Below are 26,956 nucleotides of genomic sequence, written 5' to 3'. Positions count from 1 at the left end.
AGTGAAGAGGAGAGAACAGCATAGAATGATGAGGAGAGAACAGCATAGAATGAAAAGAGGAGAAGCGAGGAGAGAAGAGAACAGCATAGAGTGAACAGAGGAGAAGAGAGGAGAGAACAGCATAGAGTGAAAAGAGGAGAGAACAGCATAGAGTGAACAGAGGAGAACAGAGAAGAGAACAGCATAGAGTGAAGAGGAGAGAACAGCATAGAGTGAAAAGAGGAGAGAACAGCATAGAATGAACAGAGGAGAACAGAGAAGAGAACAGCATAAAGTGAAGAGGAGAGAACAGCATAGAGTGAAGAGGAGAGAACAGCATAGAATGAAAAGAGAAGAGAACAGCATAGAGTGAAGAGGAGAGAACAGCATAGAATGAAGAGGAGAGAACAGCATAGAATGAAAAGAGAAGAGAACAGCATAGAGTGAAGAGGAGAGAACAGCATAGAGTGAAAAGAGGAGAAGCGAGGAGAGGAGAGAACAGCAGAGTGAAAAGGAGAAGAGAGGAGAACAGCAGAGTGAAAAGAGGAGAGAACAGCATAGAGTGAAGAGGAGAGAACAGCATAGAATGAAGAGGAGAGAACAGCATAGAATGAAAATAGGAGAAGCGAGGAGAGGAGAGAACAGCATAGAGTGAAAAGAGGAGAAGCGAGGAGAGGAGAGAACAGCAGAGTGAAAAGGAGAAGAGAGGAGAACAGCAGAGTGAAAAGAGGAGAGAACAGCATAGAGTGAAGAGGAGAGAAAAGCATAGAATGAAGAGGAGAGAACAGCATAGAATGAAAAGAGGAGAAGCGAGGAGAGAAGAGAACAACATAGAGTGAACAGAGGAGAAGAGAGGAGAGAACAGCATAGAGTGAAGAGGAGAGAACAGCATAGAGTGAAGGGGAGAGAACAGCATAGTGAAGAGGAGAGAACAGCATAGAGTGAAGAGGAGAGAACAGCATAGAATGAAAAGAGGAGAAGCGAGGAGAGGAGAGAACAACAGAGTGAACAGAGGAGAAGAGAGGAGAGAACAGCATAGAATGAAAAGAGAAGAGAACAGCATAGAGTGAAGAGGAGAGAACAGCATAGAATGAAAAGAGGAGAAGCGAGGAGAGGAGAGAACAGCAGAGTGAAAAGGAGAAAAGAGGAGAACAGCAGAGTGAAAAGAGGAGAGAACAGCATAGAGTGAAAAGGAGAAGAGAGAACAGCATAGAATGAAAAGAGGAGAGGAGAGACAAGAGGATGAAATTCCAGTGATAAACTCATCCCAGCTGTGTTCTGTCTGACTCACAGATCATTCAGTAATTTACGAGTTTAATGTGATGATGAAGAATGTCTTTATACCATAACAACATTCACATGGCTGAGAGCGAGAGGGCGAGAGAGAAATAAAGAGAGATTCAGTCCTCACACAACCACTTCTGTCACATTAATTCCCTGGAAGGTTTGATTTAACAGCCTGAGATGGTCTTAAAGGAGTTGTGGTATTGTCCATGACAGGAGGGTGGGGAAAGGGAGTGAGAAAGAAAGAGAAGAGGGAGAGTGATAGTCTCAGATCTTTGAAAGTACCTCCTTTTTAACAGCTCATGTCATATCAACTCATACCCCAAAATGTTATTGACTCATTCTTGTAGTTGTGGACAAAGCATAAATGAGAGACAACCCACTCGGTTTGGAAATATTTTGAAGACAATATATATATGACATCCATCAGATCAGTCTGTTTTCACAGTTCTCCTCTTTCTTTTTCCCTTTTCCTGCTCCCTCCCTCTCCCTATTTCCTTTTCTCTCATTGGTTGACTGATACTAATGTACTGTATCTGGTACTGTACCGTATATTGGGAACTTCAGAGGAGTAGTACAAATGTTAGCCTTATTTGGACAAAAACAGAGATTCATCTTCAGATGTGTTTGTCTGAGATCCGTTTGTGTGTTTTGAAAGTGTGTGTGTGGGTCTGCGCCTCAGTACCAACATATTCATGTGTGACACACACGCAGTTTCCTGTTATGACATGATAATGTAAATATGGGAACCCACTGATGCTCTGAGTAGCCTCTATTCAGTTCCTACTTGTCCGCTAGAGCAGTGGTTACTGTTGAAAGTTGCAATAGTAGAATGCACAAGGTGCAACTTTTAAATTGGGTAGTGAATCATCACTTCCTCTTGTCATGTCAGTCATTACACACCTTAGAGCTATTTATAACTTGTCAGAAATGTCCAGATCAACTAGCCCATGTCAGCTAATGTTTTTTTAGCCCATAGATAGTTGTACATTTTCAGTCACTCAAATATCACATGAATATACATTAGACATGGCCAAATGTATAGAATTGCAAGAAAATTGCTTTAAATCTGCAAAATTGTATTTGCAACTTATGACAAAATATGTAGAATTGCAGAAAATAAACCTGCAAAATTCATTGGGGTGTTCCCCAATGCTGGAAGGGGGGCTCCAAGTGAAACATTTTGGGAACCCCTGCACTGGAAGCCCCCATTAGTGTTGAAAAACCTGTCCATAGAGTAGGGTTAGAAGTCAACCAAGATCTAAGGTCAGTTTAGCATTTCCAACGAAAGCATGTGAACCAATAACAGCACACCAATCAAAGCACTTTATTGCACCGTATAGTATGACATTGAGCCAATGGAAGGCTCTTATAAAAGTGTCCTTCTGATCTTTTCATCATGTGTACAAAACAGTCACACACACCTGTACCGTACAAAATCAACACTATTTACACACAATATATACATACGAACACACACACACCATGCAGTCTCTCTCACCTCTAGTTTCTGGACCAGGTTTAACCCTACCCACCAGACTCGTTTCTCTCCAACACACAGTCCGGGGCTGATAATGTCATCACCATTCTCCAGTACAGAATAACAAGCAAATAAATACACGTCATGATATGCATGTTTTTCATACATGGCATCACATTATAGCTCTCTGAGACAAAAGTAGCTGATGAATTAAATACAAATGAAATGTGTTGTGTTTTTAATGATCAAACTCAAAAGATGAATGTAAACAAAGCATAAGGAGCACTAAAATGTTTTTCACAGAAAAGTTATAACTGATAACATGCATATAAGATGCCATAAGTAATAACTTATGACTAACATTTAAAATAAATAAATAAACTGTGTCTCTCTCTGTTAGAACACTTCACTGTGGGTGTGTCTCTTTGTTAGAACATTTCACTGTGGGTGTGTCTCTTTGTTAGAACACTTCACTGTGGGTGTGTCTCTTTGTTAGAACACTTCATTGTGGGTGTCTCTTTGTTAGAACACTTCATTGTGGGTGTGTCTCTTTGTTAGAACACTTCACTGTGGGTGTGTCTCTGTTAGAACACCTCACTGTGGGTGTATCTCTTTGTTAGAACACTTCACTGTGGGTGTGTCTCTGTTAGAACACTTCACTGTGGGTGTGTCTCTGTTAGAACACTTCACTGTGGGTGTGTCTCTGTTAGAACACCTCACTGTGGGTGTGTCTCTGTTAGAACACTTCACTGTGGGTGTGTCTCTGTTATAACACCTCACTGTGGGTGTGTCTCTGTTAGAACACCTCACTGTGGGTGTGTCTCTGTTAGAACACTTCACTGTGGGTGTGTCTCTGTTAGAACACCTCACTGTGGGTGTGTCTCTGTTAGAACACTTCACTGTGGGTGTGTCTCTTTGTTAGAACACTTCACTGTGGGTGTGTCTCTGTTAGAACACTTCACTGTGGGTGTGTCTCTTTGTTAGAACACTTCACTGTGGGTGTGTCTCTGTTAGAACACTTCACTGTGGGTGTGTCTCTTTGTTAGAACACTTCACTGTGGGTGTGTCTCTGTTAGAACATTTCACTGTGGGTGTGTCTCTGTTAGATCACTTCACTGTGGGTGTGTCTCTGTTAGAACACTTCACTGTGGGTGTGTCTCTTTGTTAGAACACTTCACTGTGGGTGTGTCTCTGTTAGAACACTTCACTGTGGGTGTGTCTCTGTTAGAACACTTCACTGTGGGTGTGTCTGTTAGATCACTTCACTGTGGGTGTGTCTCTGTTAGAACACTTCACTGTGGGTGTGTCTCTTTGTTAGAACACTTCACTGTGGGTGTGTCTCTGTTAGAACACTTCACTGTGGGTGTGTCTCTGTTAGAACACTTCACTGTGGGTGTGTCTCTTTGTTAGAACACTTCACTGTGGGTGTGTCTCTGTTATAACACTTCACTGTGGGTGTGTCTCTGTTAGAACACTTCACTGTGGGTGTATCTCAAATACCACCTGATTCCCTACACGGAGTCCTACTTGTCCTAAGTAGTGTACTATAAAGGAAATAGGGCCATTTAGAAAGCATTATGTCTCTGGTCCAGAGCTGGGTTTTACAACTCCTTGCAACTACATTTCCACCCTGCTACTTACTGGGCTCTCTGCTTAGCAGAATCACATATTACCATAATCATATGCGTACAATGTTTAAACAATGTGGGATAGAAACAATGGTTTACTTCTAACGGATTCACTTGGCATTTAGGAGTCAATGGGTTTTAGGAAACAAATTGAGAATGTGATTCTAATAAGAGGAGTGCACTGCATTGCGCGGCGCACACACGCACACACACACACACGCGCACACATGTACACAGGGTGTGGGTGGAGAGAGCTGTAAAACAGGGCTAGTCCTCAGTGTGTTTCAGTTGTCTCTCCATATAGATTATGTTTATATACAATATTTATATTTATACACTAATCTGAACCCCCTGTCTTCTTCTGACAATATACTTTAATAACTTTAATATTTTTAATGTCTATTTCATCAAGAAAACAGATATGTTCAGGGATATTTTCTCTCTCTCTCCTAACAACAACTACTAGTGGTCCAGTCAGTCTTCCTGTCTATCGATACACAGTGTTCCCTTAAGGTTTGGTACAGTGACTTCCTGTCTATCGATACAGTGTTCCCTTAAGGTTTTGTACAGTGACTTCCTGTCTATCGATACACAGTGTTCCCTTAAGGTTTTGTACAGTGACTTCCTGTCTATCGATACACAGTGTTCCCTTAAGGTTTTGTACAGTGACTTCCTGTCTATCGATACACAGTGTTCCCTTAAGGTTTTGTACAGTGACTTCCTGTCTATCGATACACAGTGTTCCCTTAAGGTTTTGTACAGTGACTTCCTGTCTAGGTGTCAGGTTTAACCGGGGGTGCAGAAACAGCCATACCTCCACCACAGCACAACTAAAGGATCAGACAACTGGCACCACACCATATGACCATGTGCAGATTCAAAAATACAGTACGTCTTGATTTAAAATGAACACTAGCGATATACAAGCACATATCCATACACACGCATGCTAACACACACATACACACACATCCCCCTCACTCAGGTCCACCCCCCCAGGATGGGGCGTCTGGGTTACATGTTATAAGCCACGTAGATGGGGTCGAGCTGGTCCTGTAGGAAGCCGTCCCGGAGGTGCATGCGCTGCTTCTCCCCGCGAGAGTTGATGGGGATCACCCCGATGTCCGTTACTACGACGACCCCAACGATGAGGTAATGCTCCTCCAGCACCGCCTTGGTCACCATGGGAACCAGGTCCAGGGCTTCCTGCTCCGAGCCTTCTAGTTCTATTACGACTACCAGCAGGTTAGTCCAGGGAAACACCGCACTGTGGCACACACACACACACGTACACGCGTACACACACACACACACACGTCATTTACAACTATAGTGATTATACCTTAATTAAGAATTGAAATAGAAACAGCTGTTTTAGGTGTGTATAGCAGCGTACCACTCCATGATGTTCTTGTGCGTCCTGATGACGGAGGTCTCTATGTCTATAGGATGGTACCTCATCCCCCTCAGCTCCATGGCCTCCTCCAACGCGCCCACAACATACAGAGCATCATGTCTCTCTGGGGAGGAAACAGAGAGAAAGGGTGAGTGTGTTTGTTAGTGTGTGTGTGTGTGTGTGTGTGTGTGTGTGTGTGTGTGTGTGTGTGTATATACCTCCGCTGGCATCGGTGAGTTCAGTACGTCGTAAGAAGCCCAGGTATCCGGTGCGAGCCCAGACGGTGGACGTGTCTCCGAAGCTGAGTCTGGAGGTGAAGTGATCAGACTGAAGGACCTCCTCTCCATAACCACTGTAATATCCACTGCCATTATGGGCACTGTGCACCCAGATCTAGAGAGGGGGAAGAGACAGAGAATTTAATTTAAATCATCTTTGTTGGGGCAACATAAAATCAGGAAACAATATCATTAAATCAATTAGTGTGTATGTGTGTGTGCTGACCTCTCCTAGGTGGGAGTCTCCCAGCGGTCCCTTGGTCTCTGGGTTGGCAATGATGATGCGGACGCCAGGTAAGATCTGAAACAGTCACCATGGTTACGCTACAATGCTTCCATCTCCAGGTCCACATACGGCATATACTGCAGCCTATGAGGCATTCTGGTCTATGTGTAGAGAGCTGCAGCCGAACCACCCAGTGAACCACAGACAGGAGAGAAGCTGAGTCTAAGGACTCAACAGTCATGAAGCTTAATGATTGTAAATGTTCAAACATGGCCCAGGACCCACCTTTCCTGACTCCATGAGAGGGAGACTGTGAGGAGAACCTCTCTCCACCAACCGCACCCTGAGAGAAACAAAAAACACTGTTATACAAGTTGATTGGTTGATTGATCTGATTGGTTGTTGCTGTGATTGACCGGCAAACATACCTATCATGCCGCAGAGCTCTCATGTCCACGTACACTGTAGTGGGATCCGGCCCAGAGGTTCCCTGTAACCAATCACAGCACAGAGTGACCATGTTATCACACACAAACAAACATGTACAGTACATAAACACGTACACACACACACACACACACACACACACACACACACACACACACACACACACACACACACACACACACACACACACACACACACACACACACACACACCTGTAGACAGATAGCCAGGTTGACCCTACAGCCGAATGCTGTGCTGACAGATCGGGGGTGCAGGCCCAGGTCTTTAAACAGCTTGGAGAAGGAGTGTGTTAGAGACATCCTGGGTCTCTCCTCTGCTACCACAACACACGCCCTCACACGGGACAGGTCCAGGCCCCGTGCCTGGAGAGGAAGTGGAGGGGTGTGAAGAGAAGGAGAGAGTGGGGTGAAGAGGAGGAGAGATGGGGTGAAGAGGAGGTGTGAGGGGTGAAGGGAGGAGAGAATGAGGTGAAGTGGAGGAGAGAGTGGGATGAAGAGGAGGAGAGAGTAAGGTGAAGAGGAGGAGAGAGTGGGGTGAAGAGGAGGAGAGAGTAAGGTGAAGAGGAGGAGAGAGTGGGGTGAAGAGGAGGAGAGAGTGGGGTGAAGAGGAGGAGAGAGTGGGGTGAAGAGGAGGAGAGAGTGGGGTGAAGAGGAGGAGAGAGTGGGGTGAAGAGGAGTTGAGAGTGGGGTGAAGAGGAGGAGAGAGTGGGGTGAAGAGGAGGAGAGAGTGGGGTGAAGTGGAGGAGAGAGTGGGGTGAAGAGGAGGAGAGAGTGGGGTGAAGAGGAGGTGTGAGGGGTGAAGAGGAGGAGAGAGTGGGGTGAAGAGGAGGTGTGAGGGGTGAAGAGGAGGAGAGAATGAGGTGAAGTGGAGGAGAGAGTGGGGTGAAGAGGTGAGAGTGGGGTGAAGAGGAGGAGAGAGTGGGGTGAAGAGGAGGAGAGAATGGGGTGAAGAGGAGGAGAGAGTGGGGTGAAGAGGAGGAGAGAGTGGGGTGAAGAGGAGGAGAGATGGGGTGAAGAGGAGGAGAGAGTGGGGTGAAGAGGAGGAGAGAGTGGGGTGAAGAGGAGGAGAGAGTGGGGTGAGGAGGAGGAGAGAGTGGGGTGAGGAGGAGGAGAGAGTGGGGTGAAGAGGAGGAGAGAGTGGGGTGAAGAGGAGGAGAGAGTGGGGTGAAGAGGAGGAGAGAGTGGGGTGAAGAGGAGGAGAGAGTGGGGTGAAGGGGAGGAGAGATGGGGTGAAGAGGAGGAGACAGTGGGGTGAAGAGGAGGAGAGAGTGGGGTGAACAGGAGGAGAGATGGGGTGAAGAGAAGTTAACTTTAAATACACAACATTTCAATCCTTACCTCCCTCTCATCCCACCCTCATCCTACTGATGGCTATATAAAGCTGTTGTTTGTTCCTGGATCTGTTCCCTATGTGTTTCTCTCAGTGAGTCAGCTCCTAGTTTCCATGGCAATTTCCATTGGTGAAAGTTAACCTCTTAAAATAAACTCAGTCTGTCGATCAGCAACCAATCAGACAACACCTCAGGCCACAAACACACTGTTTACTGAGTCAATTCAAAGAGCACTTGATTTAGTTCTCTCTGCGTGTGGAATGTGTTTGTTTATGTGTGTGTGTGTGTGTTTGTGTACCTTCAGTGCCTCTGTCTGCAGGCCCAGTCCTTTAGTGCAGAGCTCCATGACGCTGTAGGAACAGAAGGTGTCTCTGACTCGTAGCTGGCTGACAGCGAGCAGCCACAGCGCTGGGTTAGACTCCAACTCTACTGGAGGGATCAGGATAGACTGGTGGCCACTATACACACTGGAGAGTTAGAGGTTAGAAAGGGAAGTCAATTGTTGGACATTGAAACAGTTGTTTAACAGGTGTGTGTGTGTGTGTGTACCTGCAGAGACACCAGAGGACGAAGCCCAGGCCACAGTAGGGGTCGAGACAGATGGCTACCTCTCTGGAGGGATAGAGTTCACACTGCAGCTTCACCGATCGGCAGAACGCTCCCACCGCATTATGGGACATCTACACACACACCCACGAAACATGTCAGACACTAGGCATAGCAAGGGATAGAGGTCAGGGATGGAGGTCAGAGGTTAGGGGTTAATGTTACCTGTACTCCAGCCAGCATGCCAGTAGTGGACACACTGAAGTCCAGATAGGCCAGGGCATCAGGGTTACAGGGCTTATATAGAGCTGGAGGCTTCTTCTTTGGCAGGTCATCTGAAAACATAAAATAATATTCAGTTATACACCAGTACAAACAACCAGCTAACAGCCTGACAGATACACTGTATGTGGTCAGAGCTGACCTGTGTCCAGGACGGGAGGCCAGTTCCTGATGTCCACTGTGGCGACCGCCTCCTTCGACCGCAGCAGCTTACAGATGACCGCTGTGGTCATCACACAGGCCGAACGACTGACCTAGAAGGACAGAGAGATGGATGAAGGGACAGAGTGATGATGAAGGGACAGAGTGATGATGAAGGGACAGAGAGATGATGAAGGGACAGAGAGATGATGAAGGGACAGAGAGATGATGAAGGGACAGAGAGATGATGAAGGGACAGAGTGATGATGAAGGGACAGAGAGATGATGAAGGGACAGAGATGATGAAGGGACAGAGAGATGATGAACGGACAGAGAGATGGATGAAGGGACAGAGAGATGATGAAGGGACAGAGAGATGATGAAGGGACAGAGAGATGATGAAGGGACAGAGATGATGAAGGGACAGAGAGATGATGAACGGACAGAGAGATGAAGGGACAGAGATGATGAAGGGACAGAGAGGTGATGACAGGACAGAGATGATGAAGGGACAGAGTGATGATGAAGGGACAGAGAGATGATGAAGGGATAGAGATGATGAAGGGACAGAGATGATGAAGGGACAGAGAGATGATGAAGGGACAGAGAGATGATGAAGGGACAGAGAGATGATGAAGGGACAGAGATGATGATGAAGGGACAGAGATGATGAAGGGACAGAGATGATGAAGGGACAGAGAGGTGATGACGGGACAGAGATGATGAAGGGACAGAGTGATGATGAAGGGACAGAGAGATGATGAAGGGACAGAGATGATGAAGGGACAGAGATGATGAAGAAGGGACAGAGATGATGAAGGGACAGAGATGATGAAGAAGGGACAGAGAGATGAAGAAGGGACAGAGATGATGAAGAAGGGACAGAGATGATGAAGGGACAGAGTGATGATGAAGGGACAGAGAGATGATGAAGGGACAGAGATGATGAAGGGACAGAGAGATGAAGAAGGGACAGATGATGAAGGGACAGAGAGATGATGAAGGGACAGAGAGATGATGAAGGGACAGAGATGATGAAGGGACAGAGAGATGAAGAAGGGACAGAGAGATGATGAAGGGACAGAGATGATGAAGAAGGGACAGAGAGATGAAGAAGGGACAGAGATGATGAAGGGACAGAGAGATGAAGGGACAGAGAGATGAAGGGACAGAGATGATGAAGGGACAGAGAGATGAAGAAGGGACAGATGATGAAGGGACAGAGAGATGATGAAGGGACAGAGAGATGATGAAGGGACAGAGAGATGATGAAGGGACAGAGAGATGGATGAAGGGACAGAGAGGATGAAGGGACAGAGAGATGATGAAGGGACAGAGAGATGATGAAGGGACAGAGATGATGAAGGGACAGAATGATGATGAAGGGACAGAGAGATGATGAAGGGACAGAAAGACGATGAAGGGACAGAGAGATGATGAAGGGACAGAGTGATGATGAAGGGACAGAGAGATGATGAAGGGACAGAGAGATGATGAAGGGACAGAGATGATGAAGGGACAGAGTGATGATGAAGGGACAGAGAGATGATGAAGGGACGGAGAGATAGAATGCTACTGCATCTTTATCTTCTACCCCCTCTCAACCAGTTGACCGGGCATTATTGACCCCTAGTTGACCTCAGTGTTTGACCTCTCACCTCTACGATCATCTTGACTGTGGGCAGTGTGGTTGAGATATTCTGTGGGTGGGGCGGTCTGACAGTGATAGGAACACAGCCAGCATAAAGGCAACCGTAGAATGCTGCGATCAAGTCTATACCTGCAACACACAAAGGAGTGAGGAGTGTATTTACGGGTACATGCTACCTGAGTGTGTGTGTGTGTGTGTATGTGAGGGTACAGGCTAACTGAGTGTGTGTGTATGTGGGGGTACAGGCTAACTGAGTGTGTGTGTATGTGGGGGTACAGGCTAACTGAGTGTGTGTGTGTGTGTGTGGGGGGGGGGGGGTATATGCTAACTGAGTGAGTGTGTTTGTGTGTGTGGGGGTACAGGCTAACTGAGTGTGTGTGTATGTGGGGGTACAGGCTAACTGAGTGTGTGTGTGTGTGTGGGGGGGGGGGGGGTACATGCTAAGTGAGTGTGTGTTACCTGGTGGGTAGACCAGTGCTATGTGGTCTCCCTCCTGTAGTCCTCCTCTCTCCAGCAGCAGGGCAGCAACTCTCTCCGCCCTCTTATGGAGCTGAAGACAGGTCAGAGAACTAGACACCAGCCCCTAGAGGGAGAGAGAGATAGAGAGAGCAATCATAACAGAATCCTTCAAAAATGATAATGTGTGTGTGTGTGTGTGTGTGTGTGTGTGTGTGTGTGTGTGTGTGAGTGAGTGAGTGAGTGAGTGAGTGAGTGAGTGTATGTTACCCGGGAGCTGAGCAGTGTGTAGAGGATGTGGTCAGGCGTCGTCTGAGATCTCCATTGCAGCACCTCTGACAGGAACAGGAACTACAGGACACACGACAGGATATGATATCACAGACACTAACATAATAATAATCCATCTCAAGCCATATTTCTGTGGCAATGGAATGACGTGTTACCTGGTCGTTGTCATCAGTCTGTCCCAGGTCTCTGCCGCTGGCCATAGCGATCCTCTTCCCAGACACCAGATTCCCCACCATCACAGAGGCAGGACCAATCTCTACAACACACACATACACAAACAAGGTAAAAGATGTGTCCAAAACGTTATTTGAATTAACAGTGACATTTACAACAAGAAGGTTGTATGTTCTTCATCGTTCACTAAATCACCTCTGCTAAACACATGCTGTCTCTCTCTAGCTCTGTCTCTAGGTCCCTCTCACTCTCTCTGTCTCTCTCTAGCTCCGTCTCTAGGTCCCTCTCACTGTCTCTGTCTCTCTCTAGCTGTCTCTAGATCCCTCTCACTCTCTCTGTCTCTCTCTAGCTCCGTCTCTAGGTTCCTCTCACTCTCTCTGTCTCTCTCTAGCTCCGTCTCTAGGTCCCTCTCACTCTCTCTGTCTCTCTCTAGCCCCGTCTCTAGGTCCCCCTCTCTCTCTCTGTCTCTAGATCCCTCTCACTCTCTGTCTCTCTCTAGCTCCGTCTCTAGGTCCCTCTCTCTGTCTCCCACTAGCTCCGTCTCTAGATCCCTCTCTCTGTCTCCTCTAGCTCCATCTCTAGATACCTCTCACTCTCTCTGTCTCTCTCTAGCTCCGTCTCTAGGTCCCTCTCACTCTCTCTGTCTCTCTCTAGCTGTCTCTAAATCCCTCTCACTCTCTCAGTCTCTCTCTAGCTCCGTCTCTAGATCCCTCTCACTCTCTCTGTCTCTCTCTAGCTCCGTCTCTAGGTCCCTCTCACTCTCTCAGTCTCTCTCTAGCTCCGTCTCTAGATCCCTCTCACTCTTTCTGTCTCTCTCTAGCTCCGTTTCTAGATCCCTCTCACTCTCTCTGTCTCTCTCTAACTCCGTCTCTAGGTCCCTCTCAGTCTCTCTGTCTCCCTCTAGCTCAGTCTCTAGGTCCCCCCTCTCTCTCTGTCTCTAGATCCCTCTCACTCTCTCTGTCTCTCTCTAGCTCCGTCTCTAGGTCCCCATCTCTCTCTCTGTCTCTAGATCCCTCTCACTCTCTCTGTCTCTCTCTAGCTCCGTCTCTAGGTCCCCCTCTCTGTCTCTCTCTAGCTCCGCCTCTAGGTCCCTCTCTCAATCTCTCTGTCTCTCTCTAGCTGTCTCTAGATCCCTCTCACTCTCACTGTCTCTCTCTAGCTGTCTCTAGATCCCTCTCACTCTCTCAGTCTCTCTCTAGCCCTGTCTCTAGGTCCCTCTCACTCTCTCTGTCTCTCTCTAGCTCCGTCTCTAGGTCCCTCTCACTCTCTCTGTCTCTAGATCCCTCTCACTCTCTGTCTCTCTCTAGCTCCTTCTCTAGGTCCCTCTCACTGTCTCTCTCTAGCTGTCTCTAGGTCTCTCGCTCTGTCTCTCTCTAGCTCTGTCTCTAGGTCCCTCTCACTGTCTCTCTCTAGCTCTGTCTCTAGGTCCCTCTCACTGTCTCTCTCTAGCTCCGTCTCTAGGTCCTTCTCACTCTCTAGCGCTCTCTGTGTCTCAGTCTCTCTCTCTCTGCCTCTCTCTAGCTCTGTCTCTAGGTCCCTCTCTCAATTCAATTCAATTCAATTCAAGGGGCTTTATTGGCAGGTGAAACGTGTTAACATTGCCAAAGCAAGTGAGGTAGATAATCTCTCTCTCTCTCTGTCTCGGTCTCTCTCTCACTCACTCCCTCTCACTCCCTCTCTGCCTCTCTAGCTCTGTCTCCAGGTCTCTCTCTCACTCACTACCTCTCACTCCCTCTGCCTCTCTAGCTCTGTCTCCAGGTCTCTCTCTTTCTGTCCCTCTCTCTCTCACTGTCTCTCTCTCTCTATTTTTCTCTGTCTGTCTCACCTGGTTGTTTCTGTCGTGGTTTGGGCAGGTTGGTAACACAGGTGTGAGGACACATGAGTACGTTACAGGGGTGCAGCCCCCCCTCCAGGTACAGCTGTTTGGTCTCAGACAGGTGTATACCCCCCAGGGGGGTCTTAGGGAGGGTGTTGGCTGGAACTAACCCCAGGCAGAACACACCCACACCATGGATACTGTCTATCGCCTGTCAATCACACACACACAGAGGAGGAGTCAAGAGATCATGAACAAAAAAAACTCTGCTGTCAGTTCAAAAGTAGTGTAAAAAACTGATGAGTGCAAAAATTGTACAGGTCTGTGTTCTGGTTGCATTATGGTCGTACTGTGGTCGTGTTGAGGTAGTTTTACCTGCATTGTGGTCGTACTGTGGTCGTGTTGAGGTGGTGTTAGATGCATTATGGTCGTACTGTGGTCGTGTTGAGGTAGTGTTACCCACATTATGGTTGTGTTGAGGTAGTGTTACCCACATTATGATCGTACTGTGGTCGTGTTGAGGTAGTATTACCTACATTATGGTCGTGATGAGGTAGTGTTACGTACATTATGGTCGTGTTGAGGTAGTGTTACCTACATTATGGTTGTGTTGAGGTAGTGTTACCTACATTATGGTCGTGTTGAGGTCGTGTTGAGGTAGTGTTACCTACATTATGGTCGCACTGTGGTCGTGTTGAGGTGGTGTTACCTACGTTATGGTCGTGTTGAGGTAGTGTTACCTAAATTGTGGTGGCGTTGACGTGGTGTTGAGGTGGTGTTACCTACATTATGGTCGTGTTGAGGTAGTGTAACCTACATTATGGTTGTGTTGAGGTAGTGTTACCTACATTATGGCCGTGTTGAGGTAGTGTAACCTACATTATGGTTGTGTTGAGGTAGTGCATTATGGTCATACTGTGGTCTTGTTGAGGTAGTGTTACCAACATTATGGTCGTGTTGAGGTAGTGTTACCTACATTATGGTCGTGTTGAGGTCGTGTTGAGGTAGTGTTACCTACATTATGGTCGCACTGTGGTCGTGTTGAGGTGGTGTTACCTACAATATGGTCGTGTTGAGGTAGTGTTACCTACAATATGGTCGTGTTGAGGTAGTGTTACCTACAATATGGTCGTGTTGAGGTAGTGTTACCTACATTATGGTCATGTCGGGGTAGTGTAACCTACATTATGGTTGTGTTGAGGTAGTGTAACCTACATTATGGTTGTGTTGAGGTAGTGCATTATGGTCGTGTTGAGGTAGTGTTACCTACATTATAGTCGTGTTGAGGTAGTGTTACCTACATTATGGTCGTACTGTAGTCGTGATGAGGTGGTGTTTCCTGCATTATGGACGAACTGTAGTCGTTTTGAGGTGGTGTTACCTACATTATGGTCATGTTAAAGTAGTGTTACCTGCATTATGCTCGTGTTGAGGTAGTGTTTACCTGCATCATGGTGTGTGTTTAGGTAGTATTACCTGCATTATGATTGTGTTGAGGCAGAGTTACCTAGATTATGGTCGCACTGTGGTCGTGTTGAGGTGGTGTTACCAACATTATGGTCGTACAGTTGGTCGTGATGAGGTGGTGTTACCTGCATTATGGTCGTTATGTAGTCGTGTTGAGGTGGTGTTACCTGCATTATGGTTGTGTTGAGGTAGTGTTACCTGCATTATGGTTGTGTTGAGGTAGTGTTACCTATATTATGGTCGTGTTGAGGCAGAGTTACCTAGATTATGGTCGCACTGTGGTCGTGTTGAGGTGGTGTTACCAACATTATGGTCGTACAGTTGGTCGTGATGAGGTGGTGTTACCTGCATTATGGTCGTTATGTAGTCGTGTTGAGGTGGTGTTACCTGCATTATGGTTGTGTTGAGGTAGTGTTACCTGCATTATGGTTGTGTTGAGGTAGTGTTACCTACATTATGGTCATGTTGAGGTAGTGTTAATTACATTATGGTCGTGTTGAGGTAGTGTAACCTATATTATGGTCGTGTTGAGGTAGTGTCACCTACATTATGGTCGCACTATGGTCATGTTGAGGTGGTGTTACCAACATTATGGTCGTACTGTGGTCATGATGAGGTGGTGTTACCTGCATTGCATTATGGTCGTTATGTAGTCGTGTTGAGGTAGTGTTAATTATATTATGGTCGTGTTGAGGTAGTGTTAATTATATTATGGTCGTGTTGAGGTAGTGTTACCTACATTATGGTCGTGTTGAGGAAGTGTTACCTGCATTATGGTCGTGTTGAGTTAGTTACCTATATTATGGTCGTGTTGAGGTAATGTTACCTGCATTATGGTCGTGTTGAGTTAGTGTTACCTGCATTATGGTCGTGTTGAGGTGGTGTTACCTGCATTATGGTTGTGTTGAGGCAGTGTTACCTTCATTATGGTCATGTTGAGGTAGTGTTACCTACATTGTGGTCGTGTTGAGGTAGTGTTACCTACATTATGGTCGTGTTGAGGTAGTGTTACCTGCATTATGGTCATGTTGAGGTGGTGTTACCAACATTATGGTTGTGTTTAGGTAGTGTTACCTACATTATGGTCGTGTTGAGGTAGTGTTAACTACATTATGGTTGTGTTGAGGTAGTGTTACCTAAATGATGGTCGTGTTGAGGTAGTGTTACCTAAATGATGGTCGTGTTGAGGAAGTGTTACCTTCATTATGGTCGTGTTGAGTTAGTTACCTACATTATGGTCGTGTTGAGGTAGTGTTACCTAGATTATGGTCGTGTTGAGGTAGTGTTAATTACATTATGGTCGTGTTGAGGTAGTGTTACCTGCATTATGGTCGTACTGTGATCGTGTTGAGGTAGTTTTACCTGCATTATGGTCGTACTGTGGTCGTGTTGAGGTAGTTTTACCTGCATTATGGTCGTACTGTGGTCGTGTTGAGGTGGTGTTAGATGCATTATGGTTGTGTTGAGGTAGTGTTACCCACATTATGGTCGTACTGTAGTCATGTTCAGGTAGTGTTACCTACATTATGGTCGTACTGTAGTCGTGTTCAGGTAGTGTTACCTACATTATGGTCGTGTTGAGGTAGTGTTACCTACATTATGGTTGTGTTGAGGTAGTGCATTATGGTCATACTGTGGTCTTGTTGAGGTAGTGTTACCTACATTATGGTCGTGTTGAGGTAGTGTTACCTACATTATAGTCGTGTTGAGGTAGTGTAACCTACATTATGGTCGTGTTGAGGTAGTGTTACCTACATTATAGTCGTGTTGAGGTAGTGTTACCTACATTATGGTCGTGTTGAGGTAGTGTTAATTACATTATGGTCGTGTTGAGGTAGTGCATTATGGTCATACTGTGGTCTTGTTGAGGTAGTGTTACCTACATTATGGTCGTGTTGAGGTAGTGTTACCTACATTATGGTCGTGTTGAGGTAGTGTTACCTACATTATGGTCGTACTGTAGTCGTTTTGAGGTGGTGTTACCTACATTATGGTCATGTTAAAGTAGTGTTACCTGCATTATGGTCGTGTTGAGGTAGTGTTTACGTGCATCATGGTCGTGTTTAGGTAGTGTTACCTACATTATGGTCGCACTGTGGTCGTGTTGAGGTGGTGTTACCAACATTATGGTCGTACTGTGGTCGTGATGAGGTGGTGTTACCTGCATTATGGTCGTTATGTAGTCGTGTTGAGGTGGTGTTACCTGCATTATGGTCGTGTTGAGGTAGTGTTACCTGCATTATGGTTGTGTTGAGGTAGTGTTACCTACATTATGGTCGTGTTGAGGTAGTGTTAATTACATTATGGTCGTGTTGAGGTAGTGTAACCTATATTATGGTCGTGTTGAGGTAGTGTTACCTACATATGGTCGTGTGAAGGTAGTGTCACCTACATTATGGTCGCACTATGGTCATGTTGAGGTGGTGTTACCAACATTATGGTCGTACTGTGGTCATGATGAGGTGGTGTTACCTGCATTGCATTATGGTCGTTATGTAGTAGTGTTGAGGTAGTGTTAATTATATTATGGTCGTGTTCAGGTAGTGTTACCTACATTATGGTCGTGTTGAGGAAGTGTTACCTTCATTATGGTCGCGTTGAGTTAGTGTTACCTGCATTATGGTCGTGTTGAGGTGGTGTTACCTGCATTATGGTTGTGTTGAGGTAGTGTTACCTACATTATGGTCGTGTTGAGGTAGTGTTAACTACATTATGGTTGTGTTGAGGTAGTGTTACCTAAATTATGGTCGTGTTGAGGTAGTGTTACCTAAATTATGGTCGTGTTGAGGAAGTGTTACCTAAATTATGGTCGTGTTGAGGTAGTGTTACCTAGATTATGGTCGTGTTGAGGTAGTGTTACCTAAATTATGGTCGTGTTGAGGTAGTGTTACCTAAATTATGGTCGTGTTGAGGTAGTGTTACCTAAATTATGGTCGTGTTGAGGTAGTGTAACCTATATTATGGTCGTGTTGTGGTAGTGTAACCTATATTATGGTCGTGTTGAGGTAGTGTTACCTGCATTATGGTCGTGTTGAGGTAGTGTAACCTATGTTATGGTCGTGTTGAGGCAGTGTTACCAACATTATGGTCGTACTGTGGTCGTGATGAGGTGGTGTTACCTGCATTATGGTCGTTATGTAGTCGTGTTGAGGTAGTGTTACCTACATTATGGTCGTGTTGAGGTAATGTTAATTACATTATGGTCGTGTTGAGGTAATGTTAATAAATTATGGTCGTGTTGAGGTAGTGTTACCTACATTATGGTCGTGTTGAGTTAGTTACCTATATTATGGTCGTGTTGAGGTAGTGTTACCCACATTATGGTCATGTTGAGGTAGTGTTACCTACATTGTGGTCGTGTTGAGGTAGTGTTACCTACATTATGGTCGTGTTGAGGTAGTGTTACCTGCATTATGGTCATGTTGAGGTGGTGTTACCAACATTATGGTTGTATTTAGGGAGTGTTACCTACATTATGGTTGTGTTGAGGTAGTGTTAGCTAAATTATGGTCGTGTTGAGGTAGTGTTACCTAAATTATGGTCGTGTTGAGGAAGTGTTACCTTCATTATGGTCGTGTTGATTTAGTTACCTACATTATGGTCGTGTTGAGGTAGTGTTACCTAAATTATGGTCGTGTTGAGGTAGTGTTACCTAAATTATGGTCGTGTTGAGGTAGTGTTACCTATATTATGGTCGTGTTGAGGTAGTGTTACCTAGATTATGGTCGTATTGAGGTAGTGTTAATTACATTATGGTCGTGTTGAGGTAGTGTTACCTGCATTATGGTCGTAATGTAGTTGTGTTGAGGTAGTGTTACCTGCATTATGGTCATGTTTAGGTAGTGTTACCTACATTATGGTTGTGTTGAGGTAGTGTAACCTATATAATGGTCTTGTTGAGGTAGTGTAACCTATATTATGGTCGTGTTTAGGTAGTGTCACCTACATTATGGTTGTGTTGAGGTAGTGTAACCTATATAATGGTCTTGTTGAGGTAGTGTAACCTATATTATGGTCGTGTTGTGGTAGTGTAACCTATATTATGGTCGTGTTGAGCTAGTGTTACCTGCATTATGGTCGTGTTGAGGTAATGTAACCTATATTATGGCCGTGTTGAGGTAGTGTTACCTCCATCATGGTCGTGTTGAGGTAGTGTTAATTACATTATGGTCGTATTGTGGTCATGATGAGGTGGTGTTACCGGCATTATGGTCGTGTTGAGGAAGTGTTACCTGCATCAAGGTCGTGTTGAGGTAGTGTAACCTATGTTATGGTCGTGTTGAGGTAGTGTAACCTATATTATGGTTGTGTTGTGGTAGTGTAACCTATATTATGGTCGTGTTGAGGTAGTGTTACCTGCATTATGGTCGTGTTGAGGTAGTGTAACCTATGTTATGGTCGTGTTGAGGCAGTGTTACCAACATTATGGTCGTACTGTGGTCGTGATGAGGTGGTGTTACCTGCATTATGGTCGTTATGTAGTCGTGTTGAGGTAGTGTTACCTACATTATGGTCGTGTTGAGGTAATGTTAATTACATTATGGTCGTGTTGAGGTAATGTTAATAAATTATGGTCGTGTTGAGGTAGTGTTACCTACATTATGGTCGTGTTGAGTTAGTTACCTATATTATGGTCGTGTTGAGGTAGTGTTACCCACATTATGGTCATGTTGAGGTAGTGTTACCTACATTGTGGTCGTGTTGAGGTAGTGTTACCTACATTATGGTCGTGTTGAGGTAGTGTTACCTGCATTATGGTCATGTTGAGGTGGTGTTACCAACATTATGGTTGTATTTAGGGAGTGTTACCTACATTATGGTTGTGTTGAGGTAGTGTTAGCTAAATTATGGTCGTGTTGAGGTAGTGTTACCTAAATTATGGTCGTGTTGAGGAAGTGTTACCTTCATTATGGTCGTGTTGATTTAGTTACCTACATTATGGTCGTGTTGAGGTAGTGTTACCTAAATTATGGTCGTGTTGAGGTAGTGTTACCTAAATTATGGTCGTGTTGAGGTAGTGTTACCTATATTATGGTCGTGTTGAGGTAGTGTTACCTAGATTATGGTCGTATTGAGGTAGTGTTAATTACATTATGGTCGTGTTGAGGTAGTGTTACCTGCATTATGGTCGTAATGTAGTTGTGTTGAGGTAGTGTTACCTGCATTATGGTCATGTTTAGGTAGTGTTACCTACATTATGGTTGTGTTGAGGTAGTGTAACCTATATAATGGTCTTGTTGAGGTAGTGTAACCTATATTATGGTCGTGTTTAGGTAGTGTCACCTACATTATGGTTGTGTTGAGGTAGTGTAACCTATATAATGGTCTTGTTGAGGTAGTGTAACCTATATTATGGTCGTGTTGTGGTAGTGTAACCTATATTATGGTCGTGTTGAGCTAGTGTTACCTGCATTATGGTCGTGTTGAGGTAATGTAACCTATATTATGGCCGTGTTGAGGTAGTGTTACCTCCATCATGGTCGTGTTGAGGTAGTGTTAATTACATTATGGTCGTATTGTGGTCATGATGAGGTGGTGTTACCGGCATTATGGTCGTGTTGAGGAAGTGTTACCTGCATCAAGGTCGTGTTGAGGTAGTGTAACCTATGTTATGGTCGTGTTGAGGTAGTGTAACCTATATTATGGTCGTGTTGTGGTAGTGTAACCTATATTATGGTCGTGTTGAGGTAGTGTTACCTGCATTATGGTCGTGTTGAGGTAGTGTAACCTATGTTATGGTCGTGTTGAGGCAGTGTTACCAACATTATGGTCGTACTGTGGTCGTGATGAGGTGGTGTTACCTGCATTATGGTCGTTATGTAGTCGTGTTGAGGTAGTGTTACCTACATTATGGTCGTGTTGAGGTAATGTTAATTACATTATGGTCGTGTTGAGGTAATGTTAATAAATTATGGTCGTGTTGAGGTAGTGTTACCTACATTATGGTCGTGTTGAGTTAGTTACCTATATTATGGTCGTGTTGAGGTAGTGTTACCCACATTATGGTCATGTTGAGGTAGTGTTACCTACATTGTGGTCGTGTTGAGGTAGTGTTACCTACATTATGGTCGTGTTGAGGTAGTGTTACCTGCATTATGGTCATGTTGAGGTGGTGTTACCAACATTATGGTTGTATTTAGGGAGTGTTACCTACATTATGGTTGTGTTGAGGTAGTGTTAGCTAAATTATGGTCGTGTTGAGGTAGTGTTACCTAAATTATGGTCGTGTTGAGGAAGTGTTACCTTCATTATGGTCGTGTTGATTTAGTTACCTACATTATGGTCGTGTTGAGGTAATGCTAATTACCATTATGGTCGTGTTGAGGTAGTGTTACCTGCATTATGGTCGTAATGTAGTCGTGTGGAGGTAGTGTTACCTGCATTATGGTCGTGTTTAGGTAGTGTTACCTACATTATGGTTGTGTTGAGGTAGTGTAACCTATATTATGGTCGTGTTTAGGATGTGGTACCTACATTACAGTTGTGTTGAGGTAGTGTTACCTACATTATGGTCTTGTTGAGGTAGTGTAACCTATATTATGGTCGTGTTTAGGATGTGGTACCTACATTACAGTTGTGTTGAGGTAGTGTTACCTACATTATGGCCGTGTTGAGGTAGTGTAACCTATATTATGGTCGTGTTGAGGTAGTGTTACCTGCATCATGGTCGTGTTGAGGTAGTGTAACCTATGTTATGGTCGCACTGTGGTCGTGTTGCAGTGGTGTTACCTACATTATGGTCGTACTGTGGGCATGTTGCAGTGGTGTTACCTGCATTATGGTCGTGTTGAGGTAGTGTTACCTGCATTATGGTCGTACAGTGTTCGTGTTGAGGTAGTGTTACCTACATTATGGTCGTACTGTGGTCGTGTTGCAGTGGTGTTACCTGCAGCACGCGGCTCATCCACTGGAAGCTGTCCTCCTCAGTAGAGTCTGGTCTCTGCTCTGCTACCACCACGATACGCTCATCACGCAGCACGGTCACACTGAACACTGCTATCCTGGAGCCACGTACAGACAGAAGGTTAGAGTTAGATGGTTATTAAGGTACTGTATATGTACTGCTACCGTTTACATGCAGAGTACAGAGGAGAATACTATTCCCTATGTAGGGCACTACTTCTGACCAGTGCATGTGGCCCGGTTGCATACCTCCCCCTGTAGACGAATTTCATTGGCTCCACGGCCAGTGCGGTGGCTACGATGTCATCAGCGTTATGTCTGCGCCCGCTGACCATGATGAGGCCGTCCATCTTTCCGGAGATAAACACCAGACCGCCTGGACCCACAAAGCCCAGCAGCCCCGTACGCACAAACGCATACTCACTGACCAGGCCTCCACCTGAGGCTACAGGGAACACCTACACACACACGTATCATACACAAACATTATACACACATATTATAAACAAACACCCACACGTTATACACATATTGTACATGTACTCATACATTATACACACATTCTATATGTATTTTGCACGCGCGCACGCACACGCACACACACACACACACACACACACACGTCTCCTTACCTCAAAGGTGTTCTTGGTCATGCCTGTCAATCCATAGTAAGAGGTTCCCGTGGCGACAGAACACACACACAGCTCCCCGATCTCATCTGTCTTACACAGGAGAGGCACACCCTCTGGCTTCACCACACACACTACGGCTGGGGACAGAACACACACATTAAACCTCACATTCACCCCTCACAAAACTGGAGCTGAAGAAGAGAGCAGGCTTAACACACACACACAGGTATGTACATGTACACGCACACAAAGGTGCATGCGCACACACACAAACACAGACCCCTACCTCCAGGCATAACAGTGCCCACATCCTGCACAGTGAGGACTGACAAGCGTTCCTCGGTGTCGACGCGGACCACACTGTAACTCAGACCCTGCATGGAGAGAACCCCTCGGCCTGGTGGCTGGCTACTGTCCTCCACTGGCCTGGATCAGAGAGAAACAGAGACAAGGAGAGAAAGGAAGAGCTATATCACACTATAACACATCTAAGTTAGTGCCACCTCAGCCACTTCACCTAGTGAGAATACTTTTCCAAACCAACAAAATCTAAATGTTTAGTCTGTTACTCTAGGATAGACCAAGTGAGAATGCTGCTGATTATTATGTGTGTGCACCTCCTGATGGCAACGGTCAGGGCTTCAGGAGAGCTGGCACAGGGACAGATGACCTCTGACCTCAAGCCTTTACTCTGGAACACGTTGAGGAACGCATCACAGGATGAAATAGACCCTGGAGGAGGAGAGGAAAGAGGGATGAAAGGAGGACAGGAGCAGAGAGGAGGGGAGGGCAAGATAGATTGAGGTGGGAAGTAGAGTGATAGTTACAGGGGTTAGATCCGTCGGCGACCAGGAGCATCCGGAGGGAACTCAGGCTGATGTCCTTCTGCTCTCTGTGGGCCACCAGAGCCCAGTGCATGTCCCTGGACTTTACACACGCTACCTTGGCTGGAGAGGGACACACACAGTGTTGACATCAGTTCTAACAAAGTTGGCATCAAATACTGACTGAATGATTGACATATGACTTGATGAGAATATCTTATAGATTGACAGATTAATTGATTATAGAGTGGTTGATTGACAGGTTGGTGTGTCTGACCTTTGAAGTGGTAGACCTTCTGTATCCAGGACAACGGGTTGACCTTCATCAGAGAGTAGGGAACGCTGATCACATGCATCATGTTCATCACACTCTGGAGATGGGAGACACACATAACCTTCAACCTCTAACCATTAACCCCTTATCATACTTTCACTGCACCTGACCTCTAGTAGCTGGTCTTACCGTGAGGATGCCGTGCCACAGTCCCACATCCTTCTTAAAGTCTAGAACATTCACTATGGTCTCCGCTGCAGAGAGAGGAGAGGTAGAGGGGGTAGAAGAGAGGAGTGAGTGATTACCTGGCAGAGGGTGTATCTGTGGGAGCGCACATGTGTGGGTGTGTGTGTGTGTGTGTGTGTGAGTGAGTGAATGAGTGAGTGAGTGAGTGAGTGTGTAAGAGAGAGAGAGAGAGAGAGAGAGAGAGACTGTCTGTTTGACTTAAAGTGAGTGTCTTACCTTCTGTGTAGCCACACGACTGTGTGAGGGATTGGCAGTGAGTCAGCAGAGCGATCCTCATCACGGTCACGCCCAGGACACTCCCATCCTTACACGTTTTATACTGAGAGAGAGAGACAGAGAGAGACAGAGACAGAGAGAGACAGAGAGAGACAGAGAGAGAGACAGAGAGAGAGACAGAGAGAGACAGAGACAGAGACAGAGAGAGAGAGAAAGCAAGTGAAAATGTCTATGTGTAGAGTAACAAATAAATACATTTTTTTTAAACGTAGCATTTTCTAAAGAAATGTGTATTGAGTTGCATTAGAAGTTCTTCTTGTAACAGACATGTAATACATGTGCATTACCTCTATATAGGCTGTGTCGCTGTTTGCATCTTTGATGTGAGGGAACCAATCTCTAGGAGGTTTGGAGAGATGCTTCGACTCAGTCACGAACCACAGCAGCTTAGGCCACCCTAGAGACAGAGTGGCAATCATTATTCATACACTGTCAAGGGACTTGATTACTATAACCTTTTCTTTGAATATAGTATATATATAAACACATGCACACACATACACTTACCTCTGAACTGTGGTATCTCTCCTGTAGCGCTCTTGGGCAAGCCTTTATGGCAGGCATCACTGGTCAGCGCCACGGTAACCCCACAGCTTCCCAATAGGAACCCAATCTGCTGGCTGCCAGCATCCTATTGGACAAGATAGACACTTAAGTCCAAGACAATAAAATTCTATACATATATTTGATTGAATGTGCTTATTGCTTATACAACAAAAGATACATTAATTAAATTAAATAAGTTGTTCCCCAGGGCTCAGTGCTCTGACCCCTGATGTACTGTACCTTGCGTGTGAGGGGCACCTCTATGGGTACAGGGACCACCTCAGCCAGCAGGCAGCCGTAGAAGGCCACCATGAAGGCCACCGGGTCATTGTTAGGAAACACCAGCGCAACCTAGTGGATCGGACGAATACAGACAATTCTTCTGAAAATAGCATAACAAAAAAAACTATATTTTTTACTAGTTATTTCATTCAAGGGATGGATTTTCTACATGTACTCACCCTGTCCCCCGGTCGCAACATGGGCTCCTGCTTGCTGCCCAGTTTGTGGAGGATGTTATAGGCCAGCTTGATACTCCGAGACCACAGCTTCCCTGTGGACACAACACAAGGCTGAGTAAGTGTGTGTGTGTGTGTGTGTGTGTGCGTACGTGTGTATGTGTGGGTGTGTGTGTGGTTACCGTATGTGAGTACATATAGAGGTTTGCCAGTGGTATCCAGGCTGGTGAGACAGGGCGCTTTAGGGCTGATGGTGCCCCAGCGTTGGAGAGCTGCCTCCAGGGAGGGTGGCCAGTTAGTCACCACCCCCAGGGCTTCTCCACTTACTGCCAACATTTCTGCCCCCTCCGGGCGCGGCTGCTTAGGATCTGGCTGCTGGACTACAAAGAGTGAAAGAGAGACAGAGACTTTTATTGTGAAACATGCAAATAGGACCATTAAACACACTACAGATTACTGTAGAAACTTTCACTAAATATAGAGACAAAAAAAATAGCTAGACAGCTAGATTTAAAGCTTAGTTGATTTATTTATAGATTTATTGGTTGATAGCTCCTACCTTCTAGAAGTTCTTCAAAGTCATCAACAAAGAACTCTCTTAGCGGAGGTCTACGAGGCATTTTCAGAGTGTTCACTAGCTGCTGGATCTTAGCAGACACACGACTGCTGACCGGGACACCGTCTCCAGTCTCCATGCGTTCAGCGTTGCCGTATTTCTGAGTGTTTCGGGCGATGGTTCCTATGTGGCGCTCTGAGTGGGGGCGGGAGTGGGAGGAGTCAGACGAATAGCCAGTCACATCAGGAGGAGCAGAGTGATTCTCTACACACACAGAGAGAGAAAGATGGAGAGAGAGAGACAGAAAGAGACAGAGACAAAAAGGAGAAGCGAGAGAGGCAGAAAAAGAGGAGAGAGAGAGAGACAGAAAGAGATGGAGAGAGGAGAGAGAAACAGAGACAAAGAGAGAGACAGAAAGAGACAGAAAGAGAGAGACAGAAAGAGAGAGGGAGAGTTAAAGCAGTGGTGGGGAACATGTATAAATGAGGTATGTGTGTGTGTGCGTACTGACCGTCAGACTCCAGTGGTGGAGGCCACAGCATATCAGAGCCGAACTCACAGGATCTTCTGAGAGAGCCTCCGTTCTCCGCCATGCCCAGAGCTGCCTTACGCTTCAGAGACAGGTGCCCTATACCTGCAGACACACACATAAAGATTAGACATAAACACACACATCCTGTACACACACATACACACAGTGAAGTTGTACTCACCGTGGTGTGTTTGTGAGTGGTGAGCTGACACGTGGTGTGACTGGGTCAGGTGTGTGTGTGTGAGGTGGGCGTGTGCCAGGTGTGGGTGTGAGAGGTGTGTGTGTGCGAGCGAGTCGGCCAGTCGTCCTGCGTTGCCACTTCCTCCCCGCTCTGAGTGGACGAGGACGACGAGGAGGTGGAGCCTAGGTGGGCTGGACCTAAGTGGGCAGGGCGAGTCATCCAGTGTTCCATTCCCGGCATGTCATTGCCTGGCCCCGCCTCTTCCTCTGAGCCCGACGACGAGTCTGAGCACAGTGGGGACAGGCCTAGTGAGGGTCAGTAACCTTCATCCAACTTTTGTACAATATAACTAAAACCCATAGCTAACTAAAACACAACCTAACCCCAACCCTATGACACAGTGGAGACCGGCCTAGCGACGGTCAGTAACTTTCATCCAACTTTACTACAGCATAACATTAACATAATCATAACCAGTGCTTGACTTGGACTAAAATAGTGGGCTCCTGCCCAAGTCAATCGCTGAACATAACCTGATAAGTGTATGAGTGTGTGTATCTCACCTGGGGGTGTGTACGCATCCATGGATGTCTGTACCACCAGTGATCGTCGTTTGGAGGGCATAGGCACTGCCA

General features: G+C 45.9%; 1 protein-coding gene across 1 annotated transcript; it reads right to left on the bottom strand.

Annotated features, from left to right (window-relative positions):
* Positions 1-2,576: 2,576 nt before the first annotated feature.
* LOC139400235 (disco-interacting protein 2 homolog C-like) lies at positions 2,577-26,945 on the bottom strand. Its single transcript, XM_071145220.1, has 35 exons — positions 26,885-26,945; positions 26,519-26,605; positions 26,322-26,471; positions 26,120-26,242; positions 25,612-25,803; positions 25,235-25,432; positions 25,056-25,147; positions 24,835-24,945; positions 24,556-24,679; positions 24,336-24,445; positions 23,989-24,091; positions 23,716-23,780; positions 23,530-23,623; positions 23,256-23,375; positions 23,046-23,160; positions 22,715-22,854; positions 22,429-22,565; positions 22,046-22,254; positions 21,780-21,894; positions 13,436-13,637; positions 11,592-11,692; positions 11,416-11,496; positions 11,149-11,272; positions 10,697-10,818; positions 9,040-9,151; positions 8,841-8,950; positions 8,619-8,749; positions 8,368-8,536; positions 6,931-7,101; positions 6,700-6,761; positions 6,557-6,614; positions 6,272-6,346; positions 5,986-6,160; positions 5,768-5,891; positions 2,577-5,638 (listed from the first exon to the last, which is right to left on the bottom strand). Exons 1-35 carry the CDS (start codon positions 26,943-26,945, stop codon positions 5,386-5,388), a joined length of 4,416 nt encoding a protein of 1,471 aa, XP_071001321.1. The 3' UTR covers positions 2,577-5,385.
* Between the last annotated feature and the right edge of the window lie 11 nt (positions 26,946-26,956).

The sequence above is a fragment of the Oncorhynchus clarkii genome, unplaced genomic scaffold, assembly GCF_045791955.1.
Source record: "Oncorhynchus clarkii lewisi isolate Uvic-CL-2024 unplaced genomic scaffold, UVic_Ocla_1.0 unplaced_contig_3935_pilon_pilon, whole genome shotgun sequence".
Taxonomy (NCBI): domain Eukaryota; kingdom Metazoa; phylum Chordata; class Actinopteri; order Salmoniformes; family Salmonidae; genus Oncorhynchus; species Oncorhynchus clarkii.
Note: the sequence above shows the minus strand (reverse complement) of the source record. Positions and strands in the feature narration are given on the sequence as shown.